General features: G+C 50.7%; 10 protein-coding genes across 10 annotated transcripts; 5 read left to right on the top strand and 5 right to left on the bottom strand.

Annotated features, from left to right (window-relative positions):
• Positions 1-41: 41 nt before the first annotated feature.
• Positions 42-701, top strand: PENARI_c019G00072 (adenine phosphoribosyltransferase APT1; the record flags this gene model as incomplete). Its single annotated transcript, XM_022634688.1, has 2 exons — positions 42-504; positions 556-701. 2 exons carry the CDS (start codon positions 42-44, stop codon positions 699-701), a joined length of 609 nt encoding a protein of 202 aa, XP_022485239.1.
• Positions 702-1,000: 299 nt separating this feature from the next.
• On the bottom strand, positions 1,001-1,741 carry PENARI_c019G08052 (gamma-glutamylcyclotransferase family protein; the record flags this gene model as incomplete). The annotated part of the gene is made up of 1 exon (XM_022634834.1): positions 1,001-1,741. One exon carries the CDS (start codon positions 1,739-1,741, stop codon positions 1,001-1,003), a length of 741 nt encoding a protein of 246 aa, XP_022485349.1.
• A 376-nt stretch (positions 1,742-2,117) lies between these two features.
• On the top strand, positions 2,118-2,747 carry PENARI_c019G03914 (uncharacterized protein; the record flags this gene model as incomplete). Its single annotated transcript, XM_022634757.1, has 1 exon — positions 2,118-2,747. One exon carries the CDS (start codon positions 2,118-2,120, stop codon positions 2,745-2,747), a length of 630 nt encoding a protein of 209 aa, XP_022485381.1.
• Positions 2,748-3,206: 459 nt separating this feature from the next.
• Positions 3,207-4,202, top strand: PENARI_c019G01466 (sugar phosphate isomerase/epimerase family protein; the record flags this gene model as incomplete). Its single annotated transcript, XM_022634712.1, has 1 exon — positions 3,207-4,202. One exon carries the CDS (start codon positions 3,207-3,209, stop codon positions 4,200-4,202), a length of 996 nt encoding a protein of 331 aa, XP_022485443.1.
• A 166-nt stretch (positions 4,203-4,368) lies between these two features.
• PENARI_c019G02515 (glycoside hydrolase family 47 protein) lies at positions 4,369-7,777 on the bottom strand (the record flags this gene model as incomplete). Its single annotated transcript, XM_022634732.1, has 4 exons — positions 4,369-6,576; positions 6,626-7,170; positions 7,246-7,607; positions 7,677-7,777. 4 exons carry the CDS (start codon positions 7,775-7,777, stop codon positions 4,369-4,371), a joined length of 3,216 nt encoding a protein of 1,071 aa, XP_022485319.1.
• A 456-nt stretch (positions 7,778-8,233) lies between these two features.
• PENARI_c019G10183 (WD40 repeat domain-containing protein) lies at positions 8,234-9,549 on the bottom strand (the record flags this gene model as incomplete). The annotated part of the gene is made up of 5 exons (XM_022634870.1): positions 8,234-8,286; positions 8,335-9,090; positions 9,164-9,244; positions 9,300-9,345; positions 9,406-9,549. The coding sequence occupies 5 exons, from the start codon at positions 9,547-9,549 to the stop codon at positions 8,234-8,236; spliced, it is 1,080 nt and encodes a 359-aa protein (XP_022485448.1).
• A 296-nt stretch (positions 9,550-9,845) lies between these two features.
• Positions 9,846-10,707, top strand: PENARI_c019G08747 (TRAPP complex core subunit BET3; the record flags this gene model as incomplete). Its single annotated transcript, XM_022634842.1, has 4 exons — positions 9,846-9,880; positions 9,938-10,268; positions 10,322-10,513; positions 10,588-10,707. The coding sequence occupies 4 exons, from the start codon at positions 9,846-9,848 to the stop codon at positions 10,705-10,707; spliced, it is 678 nt and encodes a 225-aa protein (XP_022485341.1).
• Positions 10,708-12,537: 1,830 nt separating this feature from the next.
• Positions 12,538-15,075, top strand: somA (putative cAMP-dependent protein kinase pathway protein (Som1); the record flags this gene model as incomplete). The annotated part of the gene is made up of 5 exons (XM_022634789.1): positions 12,538-13,017; positions 13,071-13,219; positions 13,299-14,544; positions 14,597-14,842; positions 14,905-15,075. The coding sequence occupies 5 exons, from the start codon at positions 12,538-12,540 to the stop codon at positions 15,073-15,075; spliced, it is 2,292 nt and encodes a 763-aa protein (XP_022485292.1).
• Positions 15,076-16,624: 1,549 nt separating this feature from the next.
• PENARI_c019G04731 (uncharacterized protein) lies at positions 16,625-19,969 on the bottom strand (the record flags this gene model as incomplete). Its single annotated transcript, XM_022634773.1, has 4 exons — positions 16,625-16,980; positions 17,043-17,690; positions 17,746-18,070; positions 18,131-19,969. 4 exons carry the CDS (start codon positions 19,967-19,969, stop codon positions 16,625-16,627), a joined length of 3,168 nt encoding a protein of 1,055 aa, XP_022485404.1.
• Positions 19,970-20,543: 574 nt separating this feature from the next.
• On the bottom strand, positions 20,544-22,333 carry PENARI_c019G05930 (uncharacterized protein; the record flags this gene model as incomplete). Its single annotated transcript, XM_022634794.1, has 4 exons — positions 20,544-21,526; positions 21,832-21,843; positions 21,898-21,941; positions 21,993-22,333. 4 exons carry the CDS (start codon positions 22,331-22,333, stop codon positions 20,544-20,546), a joined length of 1,380 nt encoding a protein of 459 aa, XP_022485405.1.
• Positions 22,334-24,362: the final 2,029 nt, after the last annotated feature.

Here is a 24,362-nt window from a genome sequence, read left to right as displayed (position 1 = left end):
CCCCATCACGTCTTTCCCCCCCTCCTTCTCTTCCTTTCATCATGTCCTCTACTCTCCCTAATGCCTCCCAAGTCGGACTCCCCGCCTCCGATGCCTCCAGCGCCGCCGAACTCGCCAGTCTTACGGTAAGACTGCGCGGTGCCCTGCGCCAGTTCCCGGACTTCCCTTCTCCGGGCATTCTGTTCGAGGATATCCTGCCTATCTTCGCCGATCCTTCTCTCCACGAGGCCCTCATCCGCTCCCTGGAACTTCACATTCGCGCCAATTACGACCAGAAGCCCGATGTCATCGTCGGTCTGGAGGCCCGCGGCTTCCTCATGGGCCCCAGCCTGGCGCTGCGCCTTGGTGCCAGCTTCGTCCCCGTGCGCAAGCAGGGCAAGCTCCCCGGTCCTTGCGAGACCCAGGGCTACGAGAAGGAGTATGGTCAGGATTTCTTCCAGATGCAGGCCGACTCCATCAAGCCCGGCCAGAAGGTTCTTGTGATTGATGACATTATCGCTACCGGTATGTGATGCGCGCTATACCTATTGTACAGCAATACTAATGGATCCACAGGTGGTTCCGCCTACGCCGGTGGTGAGCTGATCAAGAAGATGGGAGGAGACCTCCTCGGCTTCATCTTCCTCCTCGAGCTCGAGTTCCTCCACGGCCGTGACAAGCTCCCCGCGCCTGTGTACACCCTCCTCTCTGGCCAGGCTTAATCTTTAACGCCATCTCAGCCCTCCAAAAAATCTTTATTTGACGACCGGAATTGCCGACAATAATGACCCCTCCAAAAGCCCGACCGCACCCGATCTTGCGGTGAACGGCGCGTCCCCGCTACGGGCCAACCAACCACAGGTATTCGAGTCTGGAGATCAGGCGATGCTCGGAGCCTCCTTTCGCTGGTCGACGTTGGAGCACCGCATATCGGATACCATATAGAATAGCGTGAATGCAACTTGATATGTGTACAGACATCATGTCTAGTCTATGTAACTAACATCTATCCACTTGATATTCAAATATCCAATCCATTGTCACCCATAGGAATGAACTTCCTCATAACCTCATCCACCCACCGCTGTGGAACTCCTAACTCCACCGACTCCCGAATAGCCCTATTCATCCTAGCAATGTATTCAAACTTAGGCTTAGCAACCCGAACACACTTCTCATCCACATATACCAAAACGGGCACCTTTCCCGTCCCCTGCCCATGCCCATGCCCATCCTCATCTAACCACCTAACAACCTCCGCCTCAACAAACCACTTATTATAAGACCCATCCGCCTGCTCCCTCGGCCTCACATCAACCCCAACCCAATCCCCCTCTGAATCCCCAGCAGAGGAATCAACCCCCTCATACATATCCAAAATCCCCTCATCCCCAATATCCATAGCATAAAGAACCCCATAAACCAAATCCACACTGCTCGAAACAGTGATTTCATGCGCGATATCGGTATCCTGACTCGGGACGCGCAGTCCACGTGGTGGGAGGACGTTTGCGTATCCGGCTTCACAGATGAGCCAGCGCCAGTGTGGGAGAGTTGCTATTGCTAGCGGGGTTGAGGACGTTTCTGGGTCTATCTGGCAGCGGGATTTCATCTGTGTTGGGGAGAGGTTTGAGCCGTAGGCGAAGTAGAGGTATTTTGGTTTTTGGTGTATTTGTTTGCGGAGGGTTGGGGTTGGGATTTGGGCTGTTGATGTGTGTGCTTCTGTTGGGGGTGGGTTTGTTTGGGATGAGTTGGAGGGCATTGTTTCGGATTTGGGTGATGATGTTCAGGTTATTTTGGTGGCATTCAGAAGGTTGGAGGGGAGAAGTAGGCAAAGTGGGTGAAGTATGAGGTGATTTGGACTCCAATTGCGGGGATATGAACGTCCACGGTGTTCTTTCCTTGGAGGTGCAGCAATTTGAGGGTAAATATACGTGCATAATACTCATATCATAGTAATATCATGGAACTAAGCGTTGGATGTGGCATCGGACCACAGCTATAAAGAAGACAACCAAGTTTCCAATTTCCCAACTTCGGCTTTCCGCTTATTCTCTATATGAAATCTAAACCACTTGCTAAATTCCCATGGGAAATAATGGACATTATCACCAAGCCCATCGGTAAAGTTGATAAATATGCCTCGCGCTGACCTGCAAGATCTATACGCCCATTTGCACTCATCCCTGAAGACCAGACGTCAGGTCTTTTATAGTTGGTTCACACATCCCTGGTGCATGCCACATGAAATGGTCTGCATGCCATATGCAGGACTTGTTGACATTGACCCTCATATCAGTATCAGCTTTCATGAACGAAATGAGTTGATACAATACATTGAAGAGCTCAAATACCTCGAAAACACCGAGCACGAAGACGAAGACGACTTTATGGCGCTTCAAATCATCCCCCTAGATGGCTTAAGACAATCCATGACAAAGCAAGTCTTCAAGAGTACCTACCTGATTTCCCGAGAAGAGCCTAACTTGGAGATTGTCGGTACACTCTTTGTTGAGAATTCGTCCCTCCGCGTGCGGAATAAGTATAGTGTCAGTTTGGAGGATGAGTATCTAGGCACTGATCCCCTTCTATGGATAAAACAAAATTTTGAGAAATCTAAGATGGGGTTTTCATTATGGTCTGGGAAGACATGGCAGGGTCTCCCATCTTCTCCACGTGCCCGCATTACATGCGTGAAATTAGCCGATAAACTCGTAGTGACAATTACTCGTGATCTAGGAGAGGCTGAATGGCCGGATCGGCTATGAGATGCCCATTGCTATTGAACTTGTAGAACGAAAAGCAGTAGCTTTGCTAATGGGACTTGCTGAGGTGTTTTGTTGTAAAACAATTGTGAAGATTGACATCAGAGTATCATACTTGCTAACTGTCCCATGAAACGAATTACAAATGTGCCACTTTCTGCCAATAAACATGTCTAAAAGGATTGAAGAAAAGGAAGAATACCAGAGGGTTATAGTTACAACCGAAGCCAAGAAAACCCCGGACTCATACTTCCCCCAAGGAAGATCATTGATCACCAGGCTTGAGCACATTCGGTCATCGATCACCGAGACCTGCAGCCAATTAAAGATCGCATATGAACAGACTGGAGATCTACTTCGTTGCGGGGCTGTGAACTATTCGGAAACCGAGTTCCGCTTCATTTTGATATATCAAGACAACCTCAACACTTGTACCCTACCAAGATATCTCCAACCTCTATAATGGCACTCAACAAACTAGCAATTGCCAGCGTCTCCCTAAGCCTATACGCAGGCCATCTACTAGACGAAAAAATCCGCGCCGCAGCCCAACATGGCTACTCCGGCATTGAGATCGTCTACTCAGACCTAGAAACATACAGCAAATCCCAAAATATCCCCATCCATACAGCAGCCCAAAAGATCAACCAAATCTGCAACAAAAACAACATTAAGGCCCTCTCCCTCGCCCCATTTGAGAACTTCGAAGGCGCCAACTCCCCCCTGGAAACAAGACTCCAACTCGCAAAGCACTGGCTCGAAATTGCCCGACTCCTCAAAGCACCGTACCTCCAAGTCCCCTCAATCTTCACAAACGACTGCAGCCGTGACGCAGCAGTAATAACCACAGAAATGCAAGCCCTAGCCGACCTAGCTAGCGCCACCAAACCGACAGTATCAATTGCCTACGAAGCCCTCTCCTGGGGAACGAACCACTCAACCTGGGAATCGGCACTAGATCTAGTAAACAGCGTCAACAGACCCAATTTCGGTCTGTGCATGGATACCTTCCATGAAGCAACAAAGATATGGGGTGACCCTTCCTCTGCATCTGGGAAACAGATGTACGCGGAAGAAAGGTTACCTGATTCATTGCGTCGGTTTGTTCGGGATTGTCCCCTCGAGAAGCTATTCTACGTTCAGCTCTCTGATGGTGAGCGCTTTGATCCGCCTTATTCTGTTACGCATCCGTGGGCTGTGCCTGGTGAAGCGAAGGAGTTTACCTGGTCGAGACATGCACGCCCGTTTCCGTTCGAGAGCGAGTTTGGGGGGTATTTGCCCATTGGGGAGATTGCGAGGGCTTGGATTGTTGAGATGGGGTTCAAGGGGTGGGTTTCTATGGAGGTTTTTGATCGGAGGTTGAGGGATGGGAGTGTTAGTGTTGAAACTGCTGCGAGGAGGGGGATTGAGTCTTGGAGGAAGGTTCAGGCTGAGATGGAGGAGAAGTCGAGGCTTTGAACTGTTGGGTGGAAGGGAAGTTGGTGGTTATTTTGTTAATTTTGAGGTAGCTGCATTCTCCTGAGTTCGAGCTTGGCTAAATCGGATTTATAGACCTATGTACATCCAAGCAAATGCACAATAATTCCAGTGTCTTCATTTCTTCAAAGGGTATATTTGCGTACATTCAAACAATGTATAAATTCGTGATTGGGACGCCCTGAGAACGCATGGTGTATCGTCTCTTGACACCGATGCCGCCTGCATGGCGAAGAAGTTGGTAGGTTTCATCTCCACCGCCCACCATAACCATGCTGATGAGGTGGTTGCGTGGGATACCGCTAGCTGTCATTTGCGCCTCGTCGAGGTGTGGGCGGATGAGGGTTGACTCGGCACGAACAGCGGCGATGGAGAAGTCAGATTGATATTTTGACCCTTTCTTCTCCTCGCTTTCTGGTGGGACGTCATCGTATGAGACAACAACAATGAGCTTCAGTGCAGACCGTGTTGGCCGGTACGCGGCGATGTTGCGTAGCTTTTCTGAAAAAGTGCAACCGCCACGCTTGATAACAAGTACCTCGTGGTTCTGAACGACCTCACGCAGAACCTTTTCGTCACAGATTTCATCAACAAAGTATATACTTGACCATGTTAGACGGCTGGTAGATGTTTTGCCAAGTATTGACATGATGACGGCATCTTCGGTGTCCGGGAGCGGGCCTGAACCAACCCCCGTAGCAATAGAAGCAGGAAGACTCAATCGAAGCGGTGCAGCCTCAGTCGGCTCGTCACGAAGCAACGAAGAAACCGAGTTCACCAGAGATGATAGCATGGCCTTTACAGTTGAGTCTGGGGAGTCGATGATGGCGCCATCGTCGACAGAAGAGGCGGGTCTGTGGTCTCCGAGGTGGGACTCTGGCGGCTGTGGATGTTCTGACGCAGAATACTCATCTCGCGGATGAGTCGAATCATTGCGTCGGCGAGCGGGCTCTGGAAGAACGTCAATGACAAGGTCTAGCATGGCGTTGTCGCGGACCCGGGTGAAGTTCGGATCATAGGGATCGACGACATCAAAGGTGATCTGGCGAGATAGATATACCTTCTCATCTTTGCCTAGTGGCACATTATTGATCACCTGCACCCGGTACCCGTCCGCGTCTTGTCCAGCGGGTGTTGGGTCTTCTAGCGGTACATCCTGAACCATACTTAGACGGAGCCCTCCGATTGTTTTGACGAGAACCCCGTCGCGGACACGTTCCAGTGCTCCAGATCCTAGGTTTACGCCACCTGGAAGCGATGGGAACGAGATGTCGAGTGTGGGTCGAACGGCCATGGGGGCGCTAGTGGCATCAAAGGGGACCAGCTGAGGGGGAAGTGTCCATGGGTAGAATGTATAGTTGGTTGGTGAGGAGAGATCGGACGCAAATACACTTTGATGCTCGGATGAGTCTTCCAAGATAGGACCCTGGGCGCCCCCACGATTGGGCATCAGATCCAAGCGAGCCAAAGTGGCAGCATGGAAGATATCCGAGCGGGATGCAGTGGATGATACACCGAAGAAAGGAGAAGGGATGATTTGACATGTTCCCTCTGCGAGCTCCTGTCCTGCTGGTGGCGGCGAAGCTTGGCGAGGTGGCAATGCCTTCTTTTTAGGAATAATGAGAGGATGTCCTTCAGTATTGAAGACCCAGGGTGCATCAATCCTGTTCAACGGATGGTCCTGGTCAAACAGCAGGAAGAGGTACTTGGCGGTTTCACCAATGAAAAAACTCTCCATTCGATCAATAAGTTCACCAGTCAGAACGTTTCGGATGCCAGCCCAGCCACACTTGGTCCAGCATCGCCGCTTAAGGTCGCTGAGGACCATCTCGCCAACATGCAAATACCAGGGATCTTGAGTTGCCCGGTAAATGTAATAGTTAGATTCGATGAACTCTGGCCGACCTCCGTACCACGGCATGCCGTTGTCAATGTCACCCGTGGCCACGTTCCACCGCTCAGGAATACCCGAGTAGCGAGTCCAAATCGCGGTGGTCAGGAGGTGAATCTGAATTGCTTCATCCAACTTTCCATCCAAAGCGAGAACTCCTGGATAGAAAGCGCTCAGGCTATCAATCCAGAAAGCTCGTGTGGCACCAGTGATCACATCCCCTACAATAAGATGGGGATGTTGATATCCTTCGCCTCGGAACAAATGGCGGTTGATCGATGCGTGGGATTCTTCCCACACCTGCCGGAAGGCTTCCGCTGTGTGCTGATAGTCCGTCAAAGGATCATAGTATGAGTCCAATGCTGCCCAGGGGCTTCCAGAATCGAATGGCAAACGTTGACCCTCTGATAGGAGAACATAAGCCTTGACGGCATATTCATAGAAACTGTCAATACCTGCGCCAATCTACCAAAATCAGTACGTGTTTGTCATTTGAAGGAATAGAAGTCCTTACACCAGCCCATGGTCCCACCCACTTCCCCGACTCCACATCAATGCCAAATCCAAGCAGTCCAATATCACTCCGGCGGCTCCAAACCGCCCAGAATGCTCTTTTCCCCAGATCCTCGTACCGACCATCACCAGTGAGGCGGCTCAGGACGGTAAGTTCGAGGACCAAACTACCCGCACCAGCACTACAAGTCTCAGCGGGCTCCGACGTTGCTGTATACTTAGGTTTTCGTTTGCGCGAGCTGCTCTGGCCATTCAAGTTAAGAGGCGCATTTTCGTAGAACGGTATTCCGTGTCGGAGGTTGACTCGGGGGTAGGGCAGACCGGTCTCTGTGTAGAACGCAGGGAGCAGACGGTGGGCCAAATCCACCGCAAGCCGAAGTAGTTGGCCATCATAAACAAAGCCATTTCCCCATCGAATGCCGTGGTCTTTCTTCCCAAAATCGCTTTTATCCCATGCGCTTGCGAAGGCGGCTTCCTGTGCTGAGGGTTCGTATCCAGTAATGGGCAGCTCGCCAACGGCAAAAAGATGAGCGCTGAGCAATCCACCTGCATAAATGTTAGTATAAGATAGTACAAGACTCGCAGCCGATACTGGCCGCTATGTAGTAGAGGGAAACATACCCAGCCCTCGAATCACAGTCTCAAATAACTGCACCTTACTGTCCAGATCAAAGCCTCTCGACCTTTCACCCTGACCAGCAGGGCCGTCCGAGCCATCGCCATATAGCCTAACGAAGTCCTGAACACCGTTTTGGAAATGCGCCAAGGCACGCTCACCACTGTCCGGACTCGACGAGATGATTGCCAGCGACGACAAGCTGTCAATCAAAGTCAAGGAGTAATTCCCCAAGACATCGTTATTCTCTGGATTCTTCTCGTCGCGAAACAGAGGACCGCAGGTCAGCGCGCGCAATTCGTCTTCGGGGAACGCGTATTGCAAGTAGTTCTCGAAGCCGTGGAAGAACATGCGCTCCGTTTCTTGTCTACATAAGCACAGGAGTTAGTGGTCTAGCCTTTAGACGATAGAATAGTCGAAAACAACGGCATCTTACCTTAGCTCCTTTACCTGGCTGTCTCTCATACCATGGGCGACAGTGAACCACAGGAGGATGGCCCAGAACACCACCCTCCCGGCGGAGCGGAGGGAGGACATCTGTAAGCTCCGTCGCGCTTCACGGGGATCTAAGTGCAGGTATCATGGATGGGAGAGGGCCTTCTAAGGACCTGAGGGAGTAGAGAACTCGGTCACTCAAGGGTGAGGTGGAGTGTTGGATACGGCCAGATAAGCCAATTTGGGAAACTTTTGTTGCCGCGCCGCGTTGCATCATTCCGCTCTATATGCTTCTACTTTCTTATATAGTTTACCTGTCTACTACGGAGCAAAGTCACAGTAGATTTTAGTGTACAATTCATCGGACCATAGAGGACCCAAGCCAGTGACTTCCTAGCTATTTTTTGCAGTTCCCAGCCATACTCACAGGGCTTCGAAGCCATCGACCTGCTTAGCTGGTCTTCTGGCTCTTGGGCGAGAATATTTATATGTCAAGCTGTTTGAAAAGATGAATTTGACGCCCGCTTATCTTCATTATAACATTATTATCACTTATGCTCACTTGCCTAGCTCTCCAAGCATCAGGTTCCGATCGGACGAGCACGAAACAACTGCGACATGTTAGAAATTGTTCAAGTACACAGAGCGGAATAACTCACTAATTGGCTCGTCGTTGGGAGAGAAGCGTACGTCGTTGACAGTGCCCTTGTGACCGGGAAGCTTGTACAGCAATTTCCCGGTCTTGGCCTCCCAAACAACCACACTCCGATCACCGCTACCGGCAGCAATCTTCTCACCCTTGGGGTCCCAGCTGGCCCGAATGAGGTTCTTCTCAAGCCCGACAGGAGCGCCGTCGTACGTCTTCACTTGCCGGTTGGTAGGGGCGAAGGGACGAATGTCCCATGTGCGAACAGTTGAGTCGTGGGAATTAGACAACAGAGTCTGCGAGTCTGGCGAGATTTGTAACGAAGTAATAGTGTCTGTGTGGCCAGCCATGGAGTAGACCACAGCCTTCTTCCGAAGATCCCAGGCGTGGATTGTGTTATCAATACCTCCACTGTAAATCTCATTACCTGCCTCGGACAGTGCTACTGCGGTAATGGGAAGCTCGGTCTGGAGGTAATCCAGAGCGTCCTTCTGTCGAGGATCCCAGATGCCGATGCAACCATCGTCACTGCCACTGACTAGCAACTCCTGTCCTCTCTTGCTGATATCGAGGCAATTGACGATTTCCTCGTGGCCCATGTGGCGACGTACTCGCTCGCCTGTCTCGACATCCCAGCTTCCAAGAGTCATATCTGCGGATGCCGAGAACAGTGACCGGGAATCCCGTGACCACTGGAGATCTAACACGGCTCCCCGGTGGCCTGTCAATTGGCCGTAATTTTCGCATTGTCCATATGTGTTCCAAAGTACTATTCACAGATCTCGATCAGTAATGTATTCGACGGTTGAATTGAGCCATGTGAGATCAAAGGCAAGACATACAGATGGAACGGTCCATCGAGCCGGATGCGATATGCTGAGCAGTAGGGTCGAATCGTGCCGTGAAGACTTCACCAGAGTGACCTAGCATCCCTCTTATCAGCGCATGTATACACTTAAATTGACAAAAGTATCTCACCTGTGAGCTCCATAATGGGAGCATCTAACCCGCTCGTGCGAGGTACCTGCAGACTCCGATTAGCTGACTGTTTCTTCCAAGCTTTTAGTGTAACAATGGCGCATACAGATTGAACCAGAGCTCCATTTTGCGACGAGCCCTTGACCAGTGTGGTTCCCGCGTTGAGTTCGGCGTCGGCCTTGTTTCTTTTGACCACGAGCTGGTGTGAGGTCCCGAAGGCCTCGGGCGCCGGACGTTTCTCGCCGGACATTTTCGCAAGCGCGCCTTGGGGTATGCAAGAAGTAAGAAAAAAGGATCGGGGACCAATCGCAACCTAAAGAGTGGTGGAGAGCAAAAGTTCCACGGCGATGAGAAGCTGCGGGAAGAACGATAATCCCGCTCTCGGCGGTGAGCGGATTGTGTACATCAGCCTCTCCAACAATCACCGACTCCCCCGCAATCACCATTGATCAGTTGTTGACTGTCGCGTTTATCTGTGCTTACTTGGGTGCTTCTCATTCACCTATTCTATCAACACCCGAAGGCTCTCGGAGCGTGACCCTCAAGATGTCGGCCAACAAAACCTCAAGAATAGGAGAAGAGTAAGTAGACTCCAATGCTTTATCTGGAATATCTGCTAATTATTGGATTCCACGCAGAATATGGAAGTCAGTCAACCCACAAACCCCTATAATAACCGAGAAGCCATTCTCAATTTACTCGACTGCATTCCGTCCTCGAACCCAAGCTAACCAGCTATTCCCTCGCAGAACTAGAGTCGATAAAGTGAACGCAGAGCTGGTCACATTAACCTACGGAACGATCGTTGCACAATTATGTCAGGACTACGACAGCGACTACCAGGAGGTTAATAAGCAGTTGGACAAGATGGGATACAATATCGGAATGCGCCTGATCGAAGACTTCCTGGCCAAGTCAGGTGTCGGGCGATGCGCCAACTTTAGAGAGACAGCAGATATGATTGCGAAAGTGGGTGCCACTATACCAGCTAGTTACAGAGACATGGCTGACATTCCGATCAGGTTGGCTTTAAGATCTTCCTAAACGTAACACCGACGGTCACGAATTGGGCAAGCGACAACAACCAGTTCTCTCTTATCTTCGAAGACAACCCCTTGGCAGACTTTGTGGAACTTCCCGATGATGGACGGGCCCAAGATGAGCTGTGGTTCTCCAATATTCTATGTGGTGTCCTCCGAGGGTCACTGGAAATGGTAAGCACTCCATTTAGCCCACAAACCGGACTAGGTTCCTCTGTCCTGGACCCGATGGCTGATCCGGAAACCAGGTTCAAATGCAGATCGAGGCACACTTTGTTAGCGACGTGCTGCGCGGAGATGAGACGACGGAGATGCGGGTCTCGCTTGTACGATACATCGAAGATGAGATGCCGCCGGAAGAAGAGTGAAAAGCGAGATCTTGTGCATTAACACCTACATGGGCGTTCCAGGGGTTTCTTTTCATTGGCCATATTGGGGGAATTGATCCGAGTTCACCGGCCCCTATTGCTTCTATTTCTTGTACACCTGCAATTAGGCTTTATGATGTATCTCTGAACACCCCGCCACGCGATTTATTACTAGCATGGCAGGGGCACTTCTTCATAATGAAAGGTTCTAAACCTAAGAGAGGACAGGGGCTTGCGACCAGTCGAGTTGGTCGAGTGTAGTGTACATGTAGTTGCATGATCTTTTGATAAGTTATACGTCGATCAATCAGAGCTCGATTAGGTTATGACGCTGTATTGTATTGATGTTGTTATTCTGGGGTTTGTATTACAACTGTGACCTGACGATGATCCTCTCAATATCCTAATAACTTGCTACTAACGCTGCTTTTAAGTCTTCTAGACATACGTAAACTATTATCCAGAGTGTGATCTATATGCCTCTGATATACGGAGTATAGTAAGGGAGAATGGACAATATACAGTACCACTTTACTAGCCAAATTCAGACAACTTTGTATATACAACAATGTCCTGCCTATATAGCTAACAAGTGACCATATTATAACTTGTATAATGCAATAATGTCAATATATGCCAGCCATGCTACCATGTCTGCAGAATCAGTCTATACCATATAACTGTTATTGTCCAGAATCCAAGTAAGTAGCACTGTATCTGTCAGGTACTGTCATATATTACCCATCGCCCCTCAACTTCTCTACAGATCAATTTTCTTCTCTTCCCATCGCTTTCGCTTCAATTGTCCTATCAATTATTCGGATCTCCTGGATCGCCCGATCTTCTCATCTCCTTTTTGTGTAGAGTGGCTTACTCTACTTTTTAGACTCCCGCTGGGATCCATCGCTGGGCCCATCACAGGTATCATATCACCAGTCTGACTTTTCTGCGTTCCTACGTCTTTGCTTCACTGTACTCCTCTGCTCTGATCTTTCTCTCTAATTATTTACATTCAGCTGCGCAGACTGCACATTCAATGGTTATCAGAGCGGTGCATTCCCAGAAATACGCTTGACAGCGCCATCCCCAGCCCCGACCTCCGAACAGGTTGATCCGCTCCGAACAAGCGATTCTCCCGCAGAACGCAGAGCAGTACCCCCGGCTCTCTCTCAATCCGTTCCCTTCCCACTGTGAGATCCACATCTCTTTAAGACTGCCCCTATTCCTAATCTGCTCTTTTCTTGCCCTTGGGAGTTTGTCTTTTCTGGTACCTGGCTTGGTGTTCTCCTGCCTGCGATTCTGCCCGATCGGGCTTGACTGGCGCCCGCCCCCCCCATACCAACCACCTCGCCTGTGCGCAGTTTCCGCCTCCTTGTACCTCCGTCATCGCCCACTTCCTATACACCGCGCATCCGCTCCTGCACTTGGCATTCGAAGTCTTCTAATACCCTGAAAAGTGCTCATCAATTTCTCCAGCATATCGCCGGCGCCTTCGACCCTCGATACTCTCGTTTCGATCCCGTCGCGTGGGTACTCTGGAATAAGGTGTCACCAGTGACCCGGAAAACTTATCGCCCTCCGTCCCATTTTGCGATCTCATATCCAGCCGGTTTGCGCAGCCACGTATACGCGTTGCTGAGTCCGCGAGCCTTCGTCCTTGGGAAGCGTTCACCGCTTCACCTCCGCATCCATTCCCACGCGTCGCCTACATAACCCCGCGTTAGGCTAACTGGCCTGAGACGGTGGTCGCGCGTCGGAACTTTCCTACGTTCGATTTGATCTTCCACGAAACCACAGGCAAGGGTGGTTGCAGTTCCACCGTTCGCCACCATGAACCAGATGAATGTCGGAATGAACCCCGGCGCTGGGGTCCCAGTTGGTGGAGTTCCTATGATAAACAACGGATCCACGGCCTCCCGTAACGACGGCACTATGAATAATCCCGACATCATGATCAATAACCTCAACACGTACATTTACGATTACTTTTTGAAGCGTGGCTACCACGACTGCGCTCGCGCACTTGTGCAAGATGAATCCATCAAACTCAACACCGACAACAACCCTAAGACCAGCCCTGGCAATCGGCGTGATGGCGACATGAATGGCATGGATCCAGATGCCATGATGACTGATGGAAAGGACGGTGAGAAGATCAAGATCCCAGATGATCTCCCCCGTCCAAGTCTCCCCAGCGAAAGCCCCTCGTCATTCTTGCTAGACTGGTTCAGCCTCTTCTGGGATTTCTTCTGGGCCCAACGAAAGAAGGGCAACAGCAATGACGTCCGACAGTATCTTCAGCATAACCAGGTGTGTGAATGTTTTCTGCCAAAGATGCGCATCACCAACTGATCAAACCCCAGAACTTCATGCGTCTGCGAGAACAACAACATAATCAGTTTATGAGACAGCAACCTATGATGCCTGCTCAAATGAACCAGCTGCGCAGACAGAATGGCATGGTGCCACCTAACCTGCAGAAAACAGTGCTGCAGAACAACACCTCTGGACTGTATGCTCTATCTCACTACTTTTCCCCACGGCAGGTGTCGAATTGGGGGTGGACGCCGTACTAACTTGATCTTCTGTAGCTCGCAACAGCAACAACAGATGGCACAGTTCCAAAAGACCCAGCAAATGCAAATGATGCAGCAAATGCAACGGGACCAATCTGACATGGAAATGGCTGGGCATCGGCCACAGTCACCTGCGTCTGCCGACAACGCTCCTTCGCCGTCGAAACGCCCCCGCCTCGAAGGCGCTGTCAACGGACAACAGCTCGCACCGAACGGTCGTGGACAAGGACAAGGAATGCCTGGGCAGCCCAATCCGCAGGCAATGATGTTGCAAAATGGCATGCAGCGGGGGTTGACTCCGGCGCAATTCCAGCAGTATCAGCAACAAGGACAGGCTGCGCAGCAGAAGAATATGCAGGTATATGCTCAAAACTTGGCCTTTCATCACTTTCGCTCAGCATCAAATTCCCAGGGTATCTCAAATGGTGGTATGATGAATCCCGGTGTTATGCCAAATCAGACCGATATGGTGGGGATGCCGGATGGCCAAGCACTATATCAGATGAATGGTGATTACTACGGCGCCACCGGTCAGCTCCCCCAGGTTCGGCCTGGTATGCAGACACCTGGCCCTCAGCATGGTAACCATGCACTCCAAGATTATCAAATGCAGCTTATGCTGCTCGAACAGCAGAATAAGCGGCGCCTGATGATGGCTCGTCAAGAGCAGGATAGCATGGCCCGTGCTGATGGCCAGCCCCCAATGCCCGGTCAAGGAGGTTTGCCACCTGGCACTTCTCCGGGCAGTCGGGCGGGCGCTTCTCCTAACCCCAGCGACCAAATGAAACGAGGCACGCCCAAGATGCCTCAAAATGGACTTCCTGGCTCGCCCAGCGCGGCCGACATGTCCCAGCGTGGATCTCCCGGATCCATGAACCTCAATGGCGGTCAAATGCCACCGGAAATGGCAGCTCAGTTCTTCCCTGGGCCGAATATGCGACCTCCCAGTTCCAATCCTGCTTTCTCTGGAGCTCAAATGGGTCAGCCCATTCCGGCTAACGCCCAGCGTATGCCTAGTGGACAATGGCCGCAAGGGCAACAACCGATGCCTATGCAGCATTCACCTGCGGGCCAGCCTCAGGCTGGAACCCCGCAGGAACGAAGCGCAATGCCTCCGCCCTCCGCGCCACCCGTCACAGGGCCCAACGCTGGTCGTGGCCAGCCAGCATCCCCACAGACCGCTGGCAATGCCCCACCTACACCCCAGCAGTCTAACAAGCCCGCACCGAAGGGCAAGAAGGACACCAAGGACACCCGCAAGGTTTGTATCTCCTTGCTATTCAGTTGTGTGTATTTGCTAACTTGAACTCAAGCGGCCCACCAAGAAGGCTGCCGCTGCAGCTGCAGCTGCAGGTGCCACTCCTTCCACCGAAGCCGCAGACACTGCGCCAACGCCGACTCCATCAACTCCTGTCACACCTCAACATCCCAACTCCTTCAACAAGAACGGAGCGAATGGGGCTGGGCAGGGACAGCCCTCGGCACCTGCCCCTCCGCCTATGGTTCAGCCGCCGCCTGACCAAACCCAGCAACCTTTCACTGACCTGAGTATTCCTGATGTATGCGCTCTTACAAGTCTTGACAGGTACTGGCTTGGAAAACAGACACTGACCTCGCATAGGCTCACGCATTTAACCTTGACTTCAGCGCGCTGGAAAACCCAGACATTCTGGAGAACTTTGACTTCGATACGTTCCTCAACACCGACGCCGATGCCACCGGCTTTGGCTTCGATCCTAGCATATCATACTCAGCCGACGGTGTTGAGACAGGCGCCGGCGACAGCCTGTGAACGTGTAAAAGTCTTAACGGTCCTTCAGGTGCTTCACCTCCGATATACCCTTGTTTGTACATTTGATCATTGTTCTAGTGCGTTTGCGCGGATATTCGACCTGTTTTGCTTTCTTGTCTCTCAACTACCTGGATATGTGTGTTCTCTGCGCATGTGCTTCGGTGAGATTGGCGTTGGCGTACCTTGTTGATCGCAGTTCTTCCATCCTCTCCCTCGTCCGGAAAGCCCAGCAATTCCCAGTCATCTCGATACCACGGGACTCGCTTGGACTGACCGGAGCTCGTTCTATATTCGAGATTAGTGCACTGTGACCTACGAGTTTTCTTGGCTTCCTTCCTTTCTTTCTATTATTATTATTATTATTACTTGTGGATGTGGTTACTTAATTCCTTGCTTCGTTGAGTCCTCCCTATGGGCAAAGTTGATACTCTCACTCAGTTCAGTATGAAGTCCAGTACCTTTTGGCTGATCCAGTGCACTCTTATCCTATCATTTGAAACGCTTTCCTTTTTCTTGTCACCCAGCCTCTCTCTTTCTCATTCAAATTCTTCGCAACAAATGCCGGACGTTTTCTTTCCTCTTCCTCTTCCTTTTCTTCTCTTTTGTTACCAGTGTAACTGGCAGTGGAAATCCACTTACTCTACTCCCGGCTTGAATAAAGTCTAAGCCTTGTGATTCCCGCCTTTTTCTTTCATTACCTGCATTTGTTCTCAATCAGAACCAATCCAGAATCCCTCCCTGATGGCTCTGCGTCTAGCAGATGGACATGGATGTTTCCTGGTAAATGGGACCTGGAATGGAAAACAAAGGACAAACTAGGTGTTGGGGATGTGTGTATGCGTGTGTGGATGGAATTGTGATGTGATTGACTTGGATTTGGAGATTCCCCAGCAGACTAGGAGTTTGTTATGCGTTATGGTAATTTCGTTTCTTTTCAGAAATGTTCATGAGTCTCTACTGCAAATTTATTTCAGTAAACGGCTATTTTGTAAATTCCAAGGTTAGGTGGTGGGTGTACAGTAAGTTGTGCTAGCCCTATATTTCCTTTTTGGGAAATGTCGTTATAAATCATCCTGTTGTAATGAGTACGAGGGTTATGAATGTGTTGTGCACAGTGCTACCCTTGAAGTAGCTTTATTGGAAAGGCTCTACACGCAATGCAGCCTCGAAGCGAGTATAACGTTTTAAACTGCAAGGAAGAGGGGTATTCACAGCAGTACTCTGACTAGCCGTCCAGAAATTCAAGAGGCTTCAGGTATAACGTTACTTAAACTCACATACTATACAAATGTATGAAAAGAAAGAAGTGGAGAAATGATTTGCTATCACGACGTTATCCATACCAAATTTTTTTTTTTCCAAGCAAAACCGCGGACGAAACAAGGAACATGCACCCTGTGCCATGCGCCACTGATTGTGGGCATCGAACACATCTTACTCGTGACGACAGCATCCGTCTCTCAGAAAATATCAGGGAAAAGGTCTTGAACAGAACATGTAACAGATGATACGGGCTTATGGCGATCATCAGGGTAACAGTAGTGTTTTCTCAAAGGAGGAAGAACTCGCCCTGGGTCTTGTAGGCGTTCAGTGACTGCTCGCACTCATCCTCCAGCGCTTGCAGGACACCCATTCCGTTCGGATATTCAGCGTCTTCGATACCAGCGTCTTCTTTTGCCATCTTCAGGATGTACAAAATCAGCTTCTTGACCCCAATAGCCTTGGCAGCCTCTTTATCCTTGCTCACAACGTAGGCCAGGTGAATTGGGCTAGCCCGGTTCAAGTATGGGTTGGCACCATGAATACAGGCGACTACTGCGTAGGAGTTGGCAAGCTTGTTTAACTTCTTTGGGACCATGTTGACCACCATAATGGGTGCGTTGGCATGCAAAGCGTCACAAATCACTAGACATAAAAAGAGACATGTCAGTGAATGTCATGGGTTAGAAAGGGCTGGGTGTGCTTACTTCTCACGACGCTCGTGAAGGAAGCTTCTTTGTCCAATTCGCCGAGAGCCTTCGCAATTGATCGCAGGGTTGCCAAGGGATCATTGGCGGGCTCTTCTTGTACCTTGATAGGTACATATCGACTGTTAGTCACAGGGATCATGTTTGAGTTGGCTTTGGCCGGGATCAGAGCGGAGCAATTTCCGTTCTTTGCCTTGTCCGCTCTAGGTACATTTGAACGAACCTGGGTATTATGTTGAGCATTATTCTGAGACTGAGAGCCAGACCGACAACCCCTGCCTCTGGATCGTCTGAACTTGGGCAAGACAGTAGACTTCGTTACACCCGCATATTGAACAGTGGTGCCTGTATTCTTTAGTGCATCGGCACCCTTCGAATGCAGAGGCGTGGCTATCTGCTTTTGGGTCGGTACGCTCACCGTCACCGATTTATCGGCCGGCAGGATGGAAAAATCATCATCATAACCTCTGTCAACCATCATCTGATGCATTGCCAGATGAGCAACCGTGTTTTGAGCCTCATCAAGCGTTGGGACTGGCTTCATGGTGCGGTAAAGCCTTTTGCCCACCTGAACATCACAGTGCCATGTGCGGCCGTCGCTGATCGGCAGATATCGGGGTTCCGGCCACTTCTGCACCATGCGGTAGGCTGGAGAAAAACCACTGTTAGATATTGCTCAAAGCAGTTGACCAAAAACGATTACCTTCAAGCACTTCAACCCAGTTCCAGGAAGGGCTTGTGGGCCCATCCATTGGCTGAGGCGGGAGCTGCCACAGCATGTTGAATCCACGCAACTGTTCAAGGGCTTCGCGACAAGCACTGACCCTGGCTTCATGGATTGACCCAGACATCGGGGCAATCAGGACGGTGTGCCCCCACAAAGTCAATCTGACGCCAATCTTCTTTCCATTTTTGCCACCGTACTTGTATTCATATCGGGGCCGCAGATTGGCCATAAGGTCAAACATGTTGAAGACGAATAACACCTGGTTGTCCATCAAGCTGCTCACAACTATTGACCCCAGAGTCTTCAAATTGGTTGTCAGTCTAGTGCTTGTATGAAAAAGTCAGTCAACGATACTACTTACTTGATCAGGAGGGCACTCCGAATCCTTAGGGTACCTGTTCAGGGAGCTGCTGGTAATGTCTAGGATGGCACGTCGTCCTAAACGAGCCAAAGGGTCGCCTGAAGCAACCTGCTCAACCCCCGAGTCACGGGCTACGCTTGGAGCACCGGAATCGATCGATGTCCCGGCGCCCAAAAAGCCTTGGGTTGGCTTGCGATCCCAGTCTCCCGACGCCATGTTGTATTCCTGTTGGTCATTGTGGCGCCACTTGCAGTCCTCAGGGCTCGAAGGAACCGGATCATCCATGTTTAAAGCACCGGAAGTAGAGGAAGACATAGCAGGAGGAGGAGGAAAGACAACCACAGGCCATCCCTTGGTCAGAGTAGGGCTGCAATAACTCGGCAAATGGACGACTGGATTCGGAGGAAGAATTCGACGCCCTTGGTCTTGAGGCGAGATCAACGGACGACCAGAAGAAAGGCCAGTAGACATATCATTAGAAAGCTTAGCAGAAAGGTCAGTAGAAACAACAGCAGAAAGACCCAGGTCAGAATTTTGTGACAGAGAGTTCTGAGGACCAAACTCTGTATCATGGCCACTAGTCAAAGCAGGGCCACCGGCAGAGTTGGTATCAAATGGAGGCTGCTGGTTCATGGCAGGCTGACCTGAACCCTGCTGGTTCACGCGATCGTCGATCCAAGGGAAGCTGCCATTAAGACCAAGGCCAAACTGCTGTTGCTGGCCTGAATCAAGGTACCCTTCACTTTCAGTCAAGGCGTAATCACGGCCGATGGTTGAGCCGGGCTCCTGCTGGCCCGGGCGAGGGAGAATCTGGCTTTCATCCTGAGATGCCCCATGAGCATTCAGCCCAGTCAGCACCCGCTGAAAGAGCGATGGGACCTCCGGAATTGTGGCCAGTGCAGGTTGTTGGTGTTGACCAGCAGACGTAAAAATCCTGGCAACGGCCAGCTCAAAGTCCTCAGGAAGAGTCACCACAGGCTGCTGGCTGTATGACCGCTGAAATCCTCGCTGAAATCCACGATGAAATCGTTGCAAGTGTGACTGGATTTTTTGAGCCTCGGCTTCCTGGATTTCAACCCGTAGAGAATGAACTTGGGATATCTGAGCCTGCGTCGAGGCCATAGACACCTTGTTTCCCTGGTTATCAACCATGGAAAGATCACGCAACAGATCTATGCCTGGCAGTGGCACGGAAGTGAGTGTCTCTCTGGACACTGGGAACGAGTTCAGAGGCTGCATGGAGTGAGCGGGGGAATGCTGTTGCTGGTCCTGTCGTTCCTGACCGACGAAATTCTCAGCACATGGTTGACCGACAGAAGGTGTGTCCATCGTACCAGGACCATCATCTGCTGGGCCGTCACACTGTATCAGCTGCGGGGCTTCATGGGCCATGCCCTGATGCTCAATACTCTCAACAACAGAACTTGCAATTGCACTCGCATCATGCCTCAAACTGCCAAAACGGCTCGGGCCACGAGCAGACCACGGAAAAGGCCCATCTAGAGGTGCCTCAGAGAAGGCGACTGCGGGCTGGACTTTGCCCAAAGCAGAGCTGCAAGGAGTGGGAAGACCGAAGACAGGGATTGAAAGAAGAGGCCGATGAGCTTGAGTCTCAGTCAAGGGGAGGGAGACAGGGTTTATGGCGACAGTCTCAGAAGAGACGGTCCCAGTAGATGGGGCCGCAATAGAGCCCAAAACAGAAACAGGATGAGTGGGAGACACCAAGGCGGAGGAAGACGAAACAGAAGTGCCCATGCCCGAGTCCAGAAGCAAGGACATGTCCGAGGCAGACGTGACGTCTGTCTGGGAGATGTCCAAGTTCAGAGCGGAATCCGCCATGTGGAGGTCAGGCTGGCAAGTCTGTGTTGATGATGAGCTTGATGAAGCTGATGGAAACACGTGTGAATGGGGAGGAGGAGATAAAGGATGAATGATGGAAGAAAGAATAGAAAGGAAGAGGAAAAAGAAAACAAGAGGAAGATGTAAACAGTCTTGCTCTTTCCTGATTGGGAATTGCTCTGGGACAGTCACGTTTGATCGTCAAGGTGCACACTGACTGCCAACAAATACTCCATCAAAATGGCGAACTTTGGACTATTTGTACTGGCTTTAGAGCTAGTTTTCGAAATATCATGCTAGAGTAACTTTGAAGTGCGGCGACTGATATCTATATGTAGTCTTTCTGTGGCCAAGGGCTCATATCCGACATGTCAACCTCGCGATGTAGAGATGGTATCTTGTCAACAGATATTTGGTACTTGAAGAATATGTAGATAAGTTACGATCATGGAACACTGTGTCCTGGGATGAGGAAGTAATAGTAAGAGGCATTTGGTGAATCCACTATCAGCTAAGAATACAAGGATATGCAGATGACCGGATGGTCATCATAGACGGACAGATCGTCTCCAAGCTAAGTCACCAGCTCCTCATTCTCCTGATCAGCCAAATGAGCGTCTTCAGTGTCGATTGCGAGCTTGACTTTCCTCATGATATCCTTTGCCTTGGGTGTCTCCTGGTTGGTGACATTGTCGACATCCTTCACCTCCTTCACAACCTCCTGGACGACTTCCTTCTTGCTTTTGATCTTCTCACTAGGACTAGCCCCAACCTTGGAGATTGGCAAGTCAACAACATCCTTCTCGTGAACAGGCTGCATGCTTGAGTCTGAGACGTCACGGGTGCTGGGCTGCGAGATTTCACAGAGGGCAGAGGTGCGACGAGTAAGTCGACCGTAGCCTTCAGAGCGTGCTTTGGCGGCAGCAGACGGCTTTCCGGCGGCCACTATGGCGGAGGGAGTGTTGGAGGGTGCACGGGTGCCCACGGTTGGCAACTTTGTAGGGGTGAGAGACTGGATCAACTCGCTGTACTGCTCATCATCCATGGCGGCGATTATGCTGGGCTGTTTGCTGTGCTCGTAGCTGATGCCAGTCATGCTCGAGATGGCACGGCTGCTGGTAGAGCTAGAGGCGTAGTCTGGCATTGGGACATCTTCCCGAGAAGATCGGGCACCGCGTTGACGCCAAGCAGTGTCGTCGATAAAAGCTTCCAAAGCGGGCTCAACAATGTATGTATCCTGTCCTTCCCAGCGAGGTCCCCGTGGGTAATCAGTCCATTGCGTAGAGGGGATGGGAAAACCTCGGTGAGGAGTCCACGCAACGCTTGATGGATTGCCAGGTTGGTGGTGGCTGCTGTTGTAAGTTGCGGCATTGCTACTGCTGGACTGGCTGCTGGAGTTGACAGTAGTACTGTTGGGCTTGCTCGGAGAATGTCCGTGGGGGTCATCGGGTCTCTTGGTGTTACCGTACCCATTTCCTGGAAAATACCGAGGTCCATTGCCCGATGGCAGCCACATCTTAGGGTTGGGCCAGGCGATGTTGGAAAACTCCAGAATATCTGCAATCCATGTTAGCAACAAAGCCTCTGTCAATGGGAAACAAAATACTTGCCTAGGGGTGCATGCTGAAAAGACATGACAATCACATCCTTGTAGCGCTCGAATGGAGGGGACCGGTTTGGACGAGAGAATCCTTCAGCGATGACGACCCTGATCCGGCCTTTAGTATCGCTTATATCCCAGTGTCTCTGCCCAAGAATCTCAGAATGAAAGGCAGGGAAGCGCATCGCGTCAGGGTTTCCATCTCGGTCGAGGTCTATACAGAGTTAGAAGTTGAAGGCCACTTAGTTGAGAGGAATCGTACGGGCACTGAGTTCTGTCGAGCAAAATCAGCATCCCATAACATGGTGATGAAGTATATAGCACATACCAATAACATGCGGCCAATCAGTTCTCTGCCCGAAGATAGTGCCACTGACAGATCTCAGCCCAGTCCACGGAAAATATCAAGGATCGAATACTCACGCAACGAAAGCACCATCCACATAGATGCGAGCTTCAAAGAGCAAAACATCCTCTGGCTCCATGTGAGATTCGATCGAGAGACTAGGACGTGGCTTCTCCCAGCTGTGCACTGACACCCGGAACCGACTGTCTTGAGGCAGACTCGGGATGAAGGTCGTGAGAACAGGGAGTTGGTTGCAACGGGCCGGGTCAGGATAATATGTGTGAGGGCTATGGTATGCGGCACTGTGCAGGTTTGGCGAGTCCTTATCCTTGGTCACAAAGCATTGGGTCTTGAACTCCTGGATTGGCACCCTGGAGAGCTCCGGGAAAAGAAGCACATCCCAGTTTCCGTAGCGCATCTTGAAACGGAGGCAAACCTGATTTGAAATGAGGTTAATAAAGTGAAGGGGATGAGGTAAAAAGGTGACAGTGATGACTGTCTGCATGTACCTGCCTGGGTGGAAGGGGAGAAGGTGCGAAACAACGACAACCGAAGCTGTGCAGGCTCGGGGAAAGAAGAGAAAGAAGGCCCGGAGGTACATGGGTAAACAACGGAGAGTCGTGAGGGAGGAAGTACCTCAATATACCATACCTAGGTGCAACTCCATTGATGCCTCAGCCCTCTACATCGGCAATTACACCATCCAAGACCAAACAACATCTTTCTATTAATTGCATAACAAGATTTACCATAGCGTTTCTGAAATTGAAAATTCGAGACAGACATTACCTCCTATGAAGCGCAAGTCAGCCACAGAATAAACCAAGCCCTAGCGGGGAAAATCAAGATACAATCAGGTAGGGAAACAGTCTAGAGAAAGAGGACAGAAACCAACGTCTGCTAACACCAAGTGCCAACCTTCTCACCATGATATAAAAGAAATTACAAGCGGCAGTTTAAAAAATGAATGTAAAGTATTCCGATAGATTGATCCCTGACAGCATCGAAGACGGACAAGAAGCAGAGAGAGACAGATAGATGGAAGAGACCCAAAACTAACTGCAAAAGGCCAACGAAGCGCCAAACCAGAGAGGCTCCATACTACATGAGCAAATGCTCGAAATTGCTGAATCTTTTTCCATGGGACCAGCCCTTGACAAGGCCGTAGTTCAGCAACTTGCTAGCAAAGAGCTGACAGAAACAGACCAAAGAAAGATTGGAGACGGCAGCAACGAAATGCAAGACATCAAACGAGCGCACGACATTATTGCATACCACACACCAAGAAATTTAGAAACGACAAACGCTGAGGCGCACGAAACAGAGCGTGTTGTACAAGCCGTCATCAGTCTAACAGGAATAGAAAGGAAAGGGGGAAAGCTCAACGCGACATTCCTCAAAGCGAACATAATTCAATTTAGCTGCTTGAAAGAAAAAGAAAAAAAAAAAAAGTAGAACAAATGAAAAAAGTGTGGGGAAATGGAACTTTTCGCAGAATGCCTGCCCAAGGAGTATAGGGAAAAAGAAGCGCATGAACAATTCGGACTTCCGTTACACGCAGACAAAGACCCATGGGGTGTTTAGAACCCCAGTAGCATAAGGGCAGAGAGACATCGAAAATAAGGTAAAAAAAAAGGGGAGAATAAGATACGAAAGAGCGCAGATGGGGAAAAGAGATACATAAGAACAAGACAGATCAGCGGGAAAGGCAAAGCTCAGATCTTGCTAAGGTAATAGCGCTCACGTAAAAAGGAAATGCGTAGCACAGGAGACACGATGCTCATCAAGAGCTATAGCCTTGAAGGCAGAAACCAGGGAATCACTAATTTGTTATGACACAATAGACCCGTCATTTGAATGGCGCAGACAACTCCTGCCGGTGATTTCAATCAAAGGAAACGCTCACTGGAGAGTTGTGTCAGCCGACCGCCTGCTTCAAGAATGATCCGGGATCGGGCTGCCAGGGTGACTGCTCACCTTCATGGGGGCAAAACCGCCATACTGGTGGGCTGGGGGCATGCCCATGGAGGGGTACATGGGAGGTGGCGGGGGAGCAGGGCGGTAGGGGCTGCCGGCAGGGCCGGAGTTGTTCTGAGAGCGGCCCCAGCTCAGGCGGACACGAGAGTTACCGATGGGGTATCCCTGCATCTGGTTGATAGCCATCTCAGCGGCGTGGCGCTGGACGAACTGGACGAAACCGCAGCCCTTTCCAGGGGGGATCTTGACGTAGGTAATCTCGCCGAATCCCTGGAAGAAAGAGCGGAGCTCATCCTCGGTGACGTAGCCAGAGAGACCACCAACGAAGACAGTGGTGTTGTTGGGGTCGGTGAACTGGTTCATGGGCTGGGGAGCACCGTAGAAGGGCATGGGAGGGCCACCCATGGGAGGGTACATGCCAGCGGGGCCGGGCATACCCATACCACCACCGTTGCCAACACCGGGCCCCT

Source organism: Penicillium arizonense (genome assembly GCF_001773325.1).
Source record: "Penicillium arizonense strain CBS 141311 chromosome Unknown PENARI_contig019, whole genome shotgun sequence".
In the NCBI taxonomy this organism is placed as follows: Eukaryota; Fungi; Ascomycota; class Eurotiomycetes; order Eurotiales; family Aspergillaceae; genus Penicillium; species Penicillium arizonense.
Note: the sequence above shows the minus strand (reverse complement) of the source record. Positions and strands in the feature narration are given on the sequence as shown.